The following is a 12614-nucleotide window of genomic DNA, read 5'->3' as shown; positions in this document are numbered from 1 at the left end:
CACAAAGTGCATACAAACACTCACATATTGGCATGTGACGTTGTGTCCAAATTTGAACGCAATCAGTCAAGCTGTTTCAGAGAAAAGTGGAGACTAACCCACATGCCCAGTTTACATTTTTATATATACAGTATAGATGTTTAAGAGTGAAATCGGTCGGTAATTCTTTACATTCAAGAAATCCTGTATCTTGTTTACCAGTAGGTATTAAGGTGATATATGCGTATTTCCATGAATTTGGTATCTGTCCTTTTACAAAAATATCATTCATAACCTTTACTAACACTGGTGACAATTGGTCTGCTAATTCCTTATAATATTTTGCAGATAGACCATCTGGTCCTGGGGCTTTTTCTAATTTTAATCTTTTTATCGCCAATTGTAATTCATTTGATGTTATTGGAGCATTTAAATGATTGCTTTGTTCTTTTGAAATTCTCTTTGGGTATGATTCCTTAAATATCTGTCCATTTCATTTTCATCTTCCTTTCCTTTTTGATATACTCTGTTTCTCCGAAAATAAGACATAGCCATAAAATAAGCCATATCAGGATTTTTAAGCATTCAAGGAATATAAGCCATACCCCCAAAATAAGACATAGTGATAGGCACAGTAGCAATGCGGCAGGAGGAGGAGGAGGAAAAAATAAGACATCCCCTGAAAATAAGCCATAGTGTTGTTGTTTTTTAGGAAAAATAAAATATAAGACGGTGTCTTATTTTTGGAGAAACACGGTAATTTATATCAAAATTATAATGACGTTTGCGCAAGCGGCATTTCCAGTGCACTTCTGGTGCACAAGCGATTTTCAGCGCTTTTTTCTGACCCGGAAGTGCACTGCCGCACCAGTAAGAACGGCAGCGGGCGGTGGGGGTCGTCGTGGTCATCGCGGGCCAGATAAAAGAGGCCTTCGGGCCGTATCTGGCCCGTGGGCCTTAGTTTGGGGACCCCTGGTCTAAATTATATTGCATTTTCATTTCCACACAGTTTATACAAACAACTGTATCGCCAAAGCCATATTATATCAACAGATGTCAAAAATTCCAAACTTTCCTTTCTCGCTTGTTATAGATATTATAAACGGTTCTTCTAGGGGGGTTTTGTTAGGTACAGGTAAAACTCGGAAAATTAGAATATTGTCGAAAAGTGATTTATTTCAGTAATGCAACTTAAAAGGTGAAACCGATATAGGAGATAGATGCATGACATGCAAAGCAAGATATGCCAAGCCTTTATTTGTTGTAATTGTAATTATTTGTCGTTAGGCGGGTCAATTATAAATGGAATGTAATTAATGAAATGTAATAGCGGTGTTTATTTTTGTATTATTGTAACTATTTGTTTTATTACTGTGGAATTTCCAAAAGAAAGCATTTGTAAAAATTAAAAGAAAAATAATAAATAATAAGTTGCATTACTGAAATCAATACACTTTTCCACGATATTCTAATATTCCGAGTTTCATCTGTAGATAAACACACTGAGGGGGTACAATCTTATTCTGCTTCTTAACGTTTCACTGAATATAAATTCAAAAGGGCTAGTTCTCATGTAGAAACTTGTCTTGTAATTGTGATTCTGCCTCACCTCCCAACCCATGCCTGACTTTCATGCTTGCCCCACCCTCGGACAGGAGAAAGAAAGGTGGTTCCTTGCCACTCCCTGACGTCCCATAAATAATTTCTCCTGCTCTGCCCCTGCTTCCAATTACAAGGTCTAGAACGCAGGAACAAAGCCTGATCACAAACAACATTTTTTTTCCATTAGCAGATTTCATTATTTGCTTAGTGTTTTATGTAATCTTCCATCAGATCAGGTCAGGTCAGGGTCAGATTTCCAAGCTGTTTTCAACCAAGAGAGACTTCCCTTTGCCAAAACCTTTCATCAAAGGCAGGTGTGGGGACACCTTTGGCTCGACAGGTGCTGCCGAACTACAACTCCCATCAGCCCCAGCAAGCATGGCCAATGGCCTGGGATGAGGGGAGTTGTGGCTCAGGAACATCTAGCGGGCCATAGGTTTCTCACACACCCAATCAGAGGTCCTCCTTAGTGGAGGTGGGGAAATTGGGCACTGCCCCATCAACCTCAGTCTGTCCTCACCTCGCCCTGTCCTCTATCCTAACACTGAGGTCCAGCTCCGAGGGCCTTCTGGCGGTTCCCTCACTGTGAGAAGTGAGGTTACAAGGAACTAGGCAGAGGGCCTTCTCGGTAGTGGCACCTGCTCTGTGGAACGCCCTCCCATCAGATGTCAAAGAAATAAACAACTATCTGACTTTTAGAAGACATCTGAAGGCAGCGCTGTACAGGGAAGTTTTTAATGTTTGATGTTTTATTGTGTTTTTCATGCTCTGTTGGAAGCAGCTCAGAGTGGCTGGGGAAACCCAGACAGATTGGCAGGGTATAAATAAATAAATAAATTATTATTATTATTATTATTATTATTATTATTAGCCCCCCCACCCCGGCTTTTCACAACATTGAGATCAGGGAAGGCGGACTTGGGCCAATTTATATCTATTATGCATTTGCTATGTTTATTTATCTATTTCGTTCCATTTATGAATTACAATAATAACCACTTTCTTTTTTAATAAGATGTTTTAATCGAGATTTTCCCATAATTCAGTAAAATTGCATCTACAAAAGTACAAAACAAAGGAGAAAAGAAAGGGACAAGAAAAATAAAGTGAGGGGAAATAAAAATAAAAGAAAGAAAGCAAAGAAAAAACAAACAAACATTAGCAAACAATACAAAAGAGGAACTTCTGATTTCCTACTTGCTGTTTACATAAAATAAGAAAATGTGATTATCTTAAACTTTCGGTCCACTTTGAGGGTCTGCTATCTTCTGCCAATCTTAACACCTGAGTGGGTCCGTCGGGAAGGAGAAGGTCGTAAATGTATTTACAGAACATGCTTCATGCTTGATGTCCACAATCCATTCAACTAGTTTATCCGCCGTGTTACCTGATACTGGGTGGAAAAGCAACAACAAAGGGCCCCTGAAATTGGGCAGTGCTCAATTTCCCATTTCTTTTAATGCTGCTGTTCTGTATCAGTGGCATAGCAAACACAGCTGCTCCTAGTGTATAAATGCAACTCAGCAGAGAGGCTGTTCCCTGGAAAACCATCCAGCTACCGAGTGGAAGGTACCGTATACGGCATGCGTCTCGGGGTGGGGTGCCATGAGCTTTTGTACCTCTTTAAAGGTCTTGGGACGCAGGGCCATGACACAAAACTGCAGGTGCTAATTTTAATTTGCATGTAATGTGCTAATTGATACTTATAGATACATTTGGGCAAATTCATATGGTGGGTGACTAGTGGCCACATCCAAGCTATACATTTAAAGCATTATGACACAGTCATGGCTTCCCCCAAAGCATCCTGGGAACTGTAGTTTATTAAGGGTGCTGAGAGTTGCTAGGAGAACCCCCTTCCCTAGCTGCCAAGTTTTCCCTTTTCTCGCGAGGAAGCCTATTCAGCATAAGGGAAAATCCCTTTAAAAAAGGGATAACTTGGCAGCTATGCCCCCTTCCCGCCTACAGTTTTCAGAATTCCCCGGAAAAAGGGATAGATTAAACCACTATGAGAATTGTAGCTCTGTGAGGTCCTGAAACTGGGGTGTCCCTAATATTCTCTGTGAAATGTTGGAGGGTTTGCTAAACAGGCGAAATCCTTCCGCAGCGTGGAAATGTAATTCTGGGCGAAAGCCTTGGCTCAGAACTGCACCAGATTCTTAATCATTCTGCCGGGGCTCTATTAACAGCTGTGCCCCAGGGCAGAAATTCAGCAGGTGAAGCATTCTTCAGTTGGGTGTGATGTACCGCGAGTGTCAGGCTAGGTTTAGGAAGACTTGCTTCAAATCCTTTCTGAACCGCAAAGGGCCTTGGGCCACTTACCCATCCTTTTCTTTTCCATCTGAAGTGACCACATAAGGTTGTTGTGAAGAGGTCGACAGGTTCCCTGTCCCCAGCTCCTTCAAGGAAGAGCAGAGTTGTTGTTGTTAAATGAAATAAATAAGCAATGGGTTCCCGCTTATTATCACACAGTTCTTCAAGGCAGATCAGCCCAGTCACACTTAAAAACAAAACAAAAACCATTCATACTAGCACTAGCTCTTATGGTGGCATAAAAGGAGGGAAAGGGAGTTTTCTCAGCTGGAGGACCCTGCAGGAGACCTCACCTCAACTTAGGTCACAATCTTCTTGTTGTTTAGTCATTTAGTCGTGTCTGACTCTTCGTGACCCCATGGACCAGAGCACGCCAGGCACTTCTGTCTTCCACTGCCTCCTGCAGCTTGGTCAAACTCATGTTTGTAGCTTCGAGAACACTGTCCAACCATCTCGTCCTCTGTCGTCCCCTTCTCCTAGTACCCTCAACCTTTCCCAACATCAGGGTCTTTTCCAGGGAGTCTTCTCTTCTCATAAGGTGGCCAAAGTATTGGAGCCTCAGGTCACCATCTACACCATACATTATCAGACATTTATACCACTTTTACAGTCACGGCTTTCCCCAAAGAATTCCGGGACTGCAGTTTGCTCCTCGCAGAGCTACAACTCCCAGCACCCCGCCCGGTATTTTGGGGGCAGGGGGTGCTTTAAATGATAGAGGTTGGGGTTTGTTTGGAAGTACAGTAGTTTCGTCTTTTTCAGCACCGTTTGCCTCCATAGCAGAGCTTCCACGTTCCCAAATCCTCCTCATCAGAGATGGTGCCTTGGTCTGCCCAAGTTCTCCTGCCCATTGCTCTGGTGATTGCAGGCACCATGGTGGCAGGTAAGGCTATCAGGAAAGGACAAGCAGAGATGGCTCCGGGGCTGTTTTCCGGGATGGTAGGCAAAGCATCTTCTGTTGTGCCCCACTCCTCAGTTGCTAGTCCTTGGTGAGCTTGCCTCATATTATTATTAATGATAATAATAATAAAATAAGAATAATGATGATGAAATAAGAAGTTTGGTGATGACGAGGTACCATATTGCATACTTTAAAACGAGAGTTAAATCTCTTCTTTATCCTTGTGGGTTAATGGCTGTGGGTTGTATCCAACTAAGTCCCACTTGGAGTCGAGCACCAAAATTCATGCACCCGACAGCCATGCCCACCAGTTTTAATGGGTTGTATTCAATTAAGTCTGACTCAGAGGAGACCCATAGAAAATCTAAGTTAGTCATGTCCGTTAACTTCAGTGGGTCAACTCTGAGTAGCACTAGTATTGCATGCCACCCAGTGGGGCTTCTCTGAATAGGGCGAACAGTAGATACAACCCAATACAGTATGTTACTCTTCTTTTTTCTGCATGATTTTTTTAAAAATTACTATAACAAAAAAAAGAAAATAGATGTTTTCTGCTAAGGTTCTGGAGGCTCCCTGGAAAGAGTTGAAAGCAGTGATGAAGACGACGGCAGATCTACAGAGAGGCCAGGTCTGTGTGTATCATTTTGCTGTGAGTCAATAAGTTGTTAGGGCCAGAATCGAGGGTTAGTGTGTTCATGCATCTGCCCAGGATCCATATACAATGGTACTTTGGATCTCGAACGTAATCCATTCCGGAAGGCCGTTCGACTTCCGCAACATTCAAAAACCAAGGCACGGCTTCCATTTGGCTCAGGTACCCCGGAAACAATAGCCGACAACTGCACTGGACGTTCGGCTTCCGAAAAGTGTTCGAAAACTGGAACACTTACTTCCGGATTTTCGGCGTTTGGGAGCCGAAATGTTTGAAAACCAAGGTTCCACTGTACCCTGGAGGAATAAATTAATCTGCTCATTGCCTCACTTTCTTAGTTCCCATGGAGGGAGACGCACCACCAGAAAGATGTCAGCTGTCAACAGTCTTTTGCCAAGTCTCACTCTCTCTCTCTCTCTCTCTCCCACCCTTTTAAAAGATCCCTCAAGGAAGGTAAAGGTAAAGGGACCCCTGACCACTAGGTCCAGTCGTGACCGATTCTGGGGTTGCGCGCTCATCTTGCATTATTGGCCGAGGGAGCCGGCGTATAGCTTCCAGGTAATGTGGCCAGCATGACAAAGCCGCTTCTGGCAAACCAGAGCAGCACATGGAAACGCCGTTTACCTTCCCGCTGTAGTGGTTCCTATTTATCTACTTGCATTTTGACGTGCTTTCGAACTGCTAGGTTGGCAGGAGCTGGTACCAAGCAACGGGAGCTCACCCTGTCACAGGGATTCGAACCGCCGACCTTCTGATCAGCAAGCCCTAGGCTCAGTGGTTTAACCACAGCGCCACCTGGGTCCCCCCCTCAAGGAAGAAATTTGCATAAATCAAGTTTCACCCCTTGAAATGAGTCTTGCTGAGTCAGCCCACGGGTCTATCTAGCTCAGTGCTGTCTGCACTGACTGGCAGTAGCTCTCCAGGGCTTTCAGACAGGGGAAATTCCCATCCCTACCTGGAGATGCCGGGGACTGAAGCTGGGACTTTCTGTATGCAAAGCAGATGCTCTGCCCTTGTCCTGTCCTCTCATAGAAAACTGCTTGCTTCCTTTCCAGGACTCTTTTGTCCTTGCACTCAGGGATGCTGTGCCAATGCCTGGTTTCAATACAAAGATGCTTGTTACCTACCAGTCACAGGCGAAACTCACGACTGGAGTACAGTTAAGGTACAGTGTGTGTGTGTGTGTGTGTGTGTGTGTGTGTGTGTGTGTGTGTGTAAGAATCTTCAAACACCTGTGGATAGATTAGATCCAAACATATGTGATCCTAATTTTTTGTGGATGGGATATTTTAATAATAATAATAATAATAATAATAATAATAATAATAATAATAATCATCCTGCCTTTTAAAAATGTGGACATGTTTTAGATTTTTCTATGCTTTGTTTTGTGATTATTTTAATGTTTGCATTTGCAAGAAAACTAATAAGTTGTTGTTGTTGTTGTTGATGATGATGATGATAAATAATAATAATGGATTAGCAAACCTGTCAGTTTCACTTTCTATAAGTTTATCATTTTCCCAGGCACAGTCTGTATCAATTTGTGTTACTTTTTTAAATTCATGAAAACTCACGAAAATTTAAATCCTCGTGAAAATTCATCAGCACCGTGGTGCAAATTTCTCCTAATATTTATTTAATTTAATTATTTGGTGAATTTATATACCTCCCTATACCTGGAGGTCTCAGGGCGGAACAAAATCAACAGTACAAAAACAAAATATAAAACCACCTTTTTGTATGCAATTTTGCCTGAAAAATACATTTTTGTTAGGTATTTCCCCACATCTAATGCGTTTTATGTTATTTTTCACCAACAGATGCATTATTAGGCATGCTTTCTCCTAATTTGTGGATTTCACCCCCATTATTTCCATTAAACATTACAAACAACAAATATTACCACACAAAGATAATACATATGGACCTTTGTACAGATTATTTGGTTAGAGAAACCACATCACAAGATTAGAAAACTGTGATTTTTTTAAAAGCTTTTCATGCTCTGGAAAGAGACTGCAGTCCCACCAATGCTACTCTTCTTATTTCAAACCAGGAGAACTGTGAAAGATTCGGTACCCATCTAGCCTCTGTTCATAGCGACGATGAGCAACGCTTCATCTTTCACTTGATGGGGCAACGAACGCGTTACTGGATTGGCGCAGAGGGAACTGATGTAAGAACAAGAGAGTGGGCAGGATCCACAGTTTATTACACCACGGGAAGTGCTGGTGGCAGACTTACCTGCCTCAGCATTTCTGGCCCTTTGATAGATATTGAGGGAACTCCATTTTGACTTTGGCCAACACATCTGGGTGGTGGTGGTAGGTGAAGGGTGTTCTGGAGGGCACCTGATTGGGAGTGAGAAAACGCATCAAAGGTTTTCTTCAGGTGAGTCGTATACTAGGGGCAGATGAGCGGGAAAATTTTAAAAGCTATTCGGAAAGGCATATATAGATAACTTCCTGTATATGACCCTGATGTTCCCACCTCACTTCTTGTGACTTTAAAGAGTCCAGTTGAAATATACTCAGAGTCAAGAGTGAATTTCATGCTCTTTATTCAGCTCATAGTCATCAAAGGAGAAGAAGAGAAGAATAGCTCTTTTCCCCAAAACATCTGCTTATATACATTATTTACACAATGGGCCTTGCATGATTGGCTACTTCGGGGCTACACCTGTGGGCCAATCAGGTTGTGGGTTGACTTCTGCCAGCAGCCTGATTGGCTGCTCCTGCAGGCCAATCAGGTTGCTGATTCACTTCCACCTGGAGTTGGATTGGGTGGCTCCTGCGGACCAATCAGACTGCTGATTCTGGATCCTATTGTTCTAGGATTCAGCTCAGTACATAACACCAATATTCCACGTGTCTATTCTAGAGTAATTTTTCTTTCTTTAAAAAGTTATTTATGTTTTTCATTTTTATACATCTCAATAATTTTACAATCATTTCAAAACTTGACTTACTTCCCCCTCTTTCTGCCGTTCCTTAAATTAATTTTTTTTATATTTTCTGCATAGTCCAAATTAACTTAATCATTTATTCATCTGCTTTAAATGTATACTCTTATAAAACTGCAGGTTCTTAAAATAGTCCTGCCAATGTTCTTGGCTGTTTACAGTTTATTTGTAAATATTCAATAAACCATTTCCATTCTTTTATAAAAGAGTTTGCTATCTTGATTTCCTTTTCCAGTAAGTTTCGCCATATCTGCATATTCTGTACATTTTTGTATCCATTCTTCTTCCAGGACTTCTTCTTTCCATTTATGGGAAATTAACATTCTTGCCGCTGCAGTCACATATTCTAATCTGTGGGAATGTTCAGGAATGTGGATGAGGAAATATTATTAAATATATCCTCTCCCAGCTTGTGTTAACAAGCTCCAAACTTAGCAGAGTAACATTCCCTTTCAATGCACAGCAGAAAACGGTTACACAGGTTTGCTTAAACCTCTAGAATAAAGAATATTTCCTGGATTTTCCCCTTTATCCCTCTTAAAAGAAAAGACACGACAGTGCTCTTTTAAAAGTATAAAAGGAGTTTACTTACAAGCTTCTTGAGATACAGCACAACTCAAGAGGTAGACTAGCTTAGATAAAAGTAGTATATACATGTGAAGTTCACTTATATGAAGTGAGACTCCATTTCCTCTCGAGTCTCCTCACTAAGATGTTGCTTGCTCGAAGTGTGTGGTCCAAGAGAGGAAAAAAATGGCTACTGGCCAGTGAATTTATCTGGCACTTTTCCCATCTCATTTGCATGTGTGGAGGAACAGGAAACTGACCTGGTCAGGTGTTCCTCCATGTGGTCCTCCATTTGGACACTCTAGGAACTGTTGTGACTTGACTGCACCTGTTTACATCCCACATAATCTAGAGTAATTCCAACTGAGTTCGATGGGACTTACTGCCAGGAAAAGGGGTGAAGGACTGACGTGTGAGGCCCAATTACCTGGGAGTAAGTTCGATTTAACTCAACGGGTCTTACCTCTGTAGGTGTAGGAGTGTTTCAAGAGTTTCTCAAGCAGTAGCCTCTCCTGGTTCTTAATGCTAATTCTCTCCTTCTTTTCACTGTTTGTTCCGTAGGATCCAGCAGTGCCCTGGAGATGGACCGATAACGCAACGTGGCAGTATGAGAAATTTGGGCAGCCTTTAGGATCGAGCAACCCTCGGATATCCATGGCACTGGCAGTTGACAGATCAAAAGATAAAGGTTTGGGGGCAGGGGTAGGCATAGCCAGGTGCACACCTTGAGTTCACTCAGCCCATATCAGACAACCAACTTCCACTGTTGCAAGGAAATAATGGAATTTGGTGGTGGAAAGAAAGATTGACCTTTGAAAGCAAAACAGGGGTGAGGTTTGCCACTGTACGATTCTTGTATTATGTATTTATAGCAGTCTTTATGCTGCCCCTCAACACAAGAGTTGCAGGGTGTTGTTGTTGTTGTTTAGTCATTTAGTCGTGTCCGACTCTTCGTGACCCCATGGACCAGAGCACGCCAGGCACTCCTGTCTTGAACTGCCTCCTGCAGTTTGGTCAGACTCATGTTGGTAGCTTCGAGAACACTGTCCAACCATCTTATCCTCTGTTGTCCCCTTCTCCTTCCCAACATCAGGGTCTTTCCCAAGGATTCTTCTCTTCTCATGAGGTGGCCAAAGTACTGGAGCCTCAGCTTCACGATCTGTCCTTCTAGTGAGCACTCAGGGCTGATTTCCTTAAGAATGGATAGGTTTGATCTTCTTGCAGTCCATGGGACTCTCAAGAGTCTCCTCCAGCACCATAATTCAAAAGCATCAATTCTTCGGCGATCAGCCTTCTTTATGGTCCAGCTCTCACTTCCATACATCACTGCTGGGAAAACCATAGCTTTAACTATACGGACCTTTGTAGGCAAGGTGATGTCTCTGCTTTTTAAGATGCTGTCTAGGTGATGTACCACAAAATAAAATGCAACACAGTGCACCACTGAAATGAACCTAGGAAGCTGCCTTAAACTGAGTTTAAGTTTAAATACATTTCCGAGCACAGTTCAAAGTGTTGGTGCTGACCTTTAAAGTCCTAACCGGCCTCGGGCCCAGTATACCTGAAGGAGCGTCTCCATCCCCATTGTTCAGCCCGGACACTGAGGTCCAGCTCTGAGGGCCTTCTGGCAGTTTCCTCCGTGCGAGAAGTGAGGTTACAGGGAACCAGGCAGAGGGCCTTCTCGGTAGTTTCGCTCGCCCTGTGGAACACGCTCCCACCAGATGCCAAGGAAATGAACAACTATCTGACTTTTAGAAGACATCTGAAGGCAGCCCTGTTTAGGGACGTTTTTAATGTTTGAAGTTTTATTCTGTTTTTAGTTTCTGTTGGGATCCGCCCAGAGTGGCTGGGGAAACCCAACCAGATGGGCAGGGTATAATTAATAAAATTATTATTATTATGAGTGGGGCTCCGCACTGACTGGCAGCGACTCTCTAGGGCTCCAGGCAGGAGTGTTTCCCAGCCCCATCTGGAGATGCTAAGGATTGCACCCGGGGCCTTGTGCATGCAGAGAAGATGCTCAGCCACTGAGATAATGGAAATCAGGTTTGGATAACCTCTGGCCCACAGGTCAAACTTGACCCAAGGAGGTCATTTCCCCCAACTGTGTACACCTGCCCCACACCTGATGTCATATATGCTGCCACTCAGATTTCTTGGTCCCCCTTTTCAGCTGCCTCACCTTTCTTTTAGGTATCTACTGGATCGCTGCACCTAAGAGTTCTCGACACATGTACGTCTGCAAATACCTTCTGTATTGAGGATGCGCCCCAGAGATAAAGGAGAATTGCATTTGGTTTTAAGAAGCTATTGTGTGCCTTTGCTTAGCGACTATTATTCCGGTAGCTGAAATTGTTCTGGAGCAGATGGGTGTCTCAGATCATAGCCAACCGAATAGTGAACTTTTGAGTTTCACAGAGTTAGGAAAATGCTTCTGACCCGTAGAGAATTTTTGACTTGTAAGGAGCCTTCAGAAATGTGTTGCCCCACTTGCATTCTGAAGTGAAACAGTCCAGCAATGAGTGTACTGTGTGCCTCTTTTGAATACTGTTTGTGAGAATGTTCCATGATCTGTCGATGGAACAAGGGGAAATCCAGGAAATTATATGGGAAGCAGCTACACTATTTATTTCTCATTTGCAGGATGGACCGATAATGTACGTGCATGTTTTCTGAAATGATTTGGAGCAAATATTAAAAAGAGGGCACGGCTGAACGGCTTGACTGTTTTATTAAATTTATCTCTCGTACTTTAAAAAAAAAAAGTCTGAGGGGGCTAACCAAAATAATTAAAAAGCACAGTAATTTTTTATCACGCAAAACTATGACATCACAACCAACAAAATGAAATCCAGATTAAACTCCCCACAAACTTGATAATCACAACAGTAACGATCAGACAATACAAAATGTTAAAACACAAAAAATAAATATTTGTATCTGTTGCAAAAGTCAGGCATTTAGGTGCTAGAGGACAGAACTAGCGAAATATCTCCCACAGATAGGGGTAGACCACAGCGATGTCGTGTTCCTCAGGACTGTTCCCCAGTCCCTGAAGGCAATCTCGACATGAACCCATTTATAAGGGAGAAAGGTAGGCTTTGAATTATAGTTTTACTTGTTTTATGACAAGTTTGAGCTCCCTCCAACCCAGGGGTCAGCAAACTTTTTCAGCAGGGGGCCGGTCCACTGTTCCTCAGACCTTGTGGGGGGGCCGGACTATATTTTGGAAAACGAATTCCTATGCCCCACAAATAACCCAGAGATGCATTTTAAATAAAAGGACACATCCTACCTATAAGAAAATTCCTTCAGTAGCACCTTAAAGACCAACTAAGTTTATATTTTGGTATGAGCTTTCATGTGCATGCACACTTCTTCAGATACACACTTCAGATACATCCTACCTATGTAAAAACACTAGGCAGCCCCCACAAATAACCCAGAGATGCATTTTAAATAAAAGGACACATTCTACTCATGTAAAAACACACTGATTCCTGGATCATCCGCAGGTCGGATTTAGAAGGTGATTTGGCCAAATCCGGCACCCGGGCCTTAGTTTGCCTACCCATGCTCCAACCCCATCTCCCCAAATGAAAATATTAAATATTAAATGTAGATTTCTGGGGATG

At 42.6% G+C, this 12614-nt stretch overlaps 1 protein-coding gene across 1 annotated transcript; it reads left to right on the top strand.

Annotated features, from left to right (window-relative positions):
• The first annotated feature begins 4633 nt into the window (after nt 1-4633).
• LOC118095588 (snaclec convulxin subunit beta-like) lies at nt 4634-11700 on the top strand. Its single transcript, XM_088655040.1, has 6 exons — nt 4634-4777; nt 5355-5423; nt 6503-6612; nt 7507-7626; nt 9541-9667; nt 11173-11700. The coding sequence occupies exons 1-6, from the start codon at nt 4711-4713 to the stop codon at nt 11238-11240; spliced, it is 561 nt and encodes a 186-aa protein (XP_088511166.1). The 5' UTR covers nt 4634-4710; the 3' UTR covers nt 11241-11700.
• Nucleotides 11701-12614: the final 914 nt, after the last annotated feature.

The sequence above is a fragment of the Zootoca vivipara genome, chromosome 12 (genome assembly GCF_965207765.1).
Source record: "Zootoca vivipara chromosome 12, rZooViv2.hap1.1, whole genome shotgun sequence".
Classification (NCBI taxonomy): Eukaryota; Metazoa; Chordata; class Lepidosauria; order Squamata; family Lacertidae; genus Zootoca; species Zootoca vivipara.
Note: the sequence above shows the minus strand (reverse complement) of the source record. Positions and strands in the feature narration are given on the sequence as shown.

Coding starts and splice junctions, on each gene's coding strand:
- LOC118095588 (XM_088655040.1), top strand. CDS start 4,711: ATGGTGCCTTGGTCTGCCCAAGTTCTCCTGCCCATTGCTCTGGTGATT. Junction 4,778..5,354: donor TGCAGGCACCATGGTGGCAG/GTAAGGCTATCA, acceptor TTTTCTGCTAAG/GTTCTGGAGGCTCCCTGGAA. Junction 7,627..9,540: donor TTGGCGCAGAGGGAACTGAT/GTAAGAACAAGA, acceptor TTTGTTCCGTAG/GATCCAGCAGTGCCCTGGAG.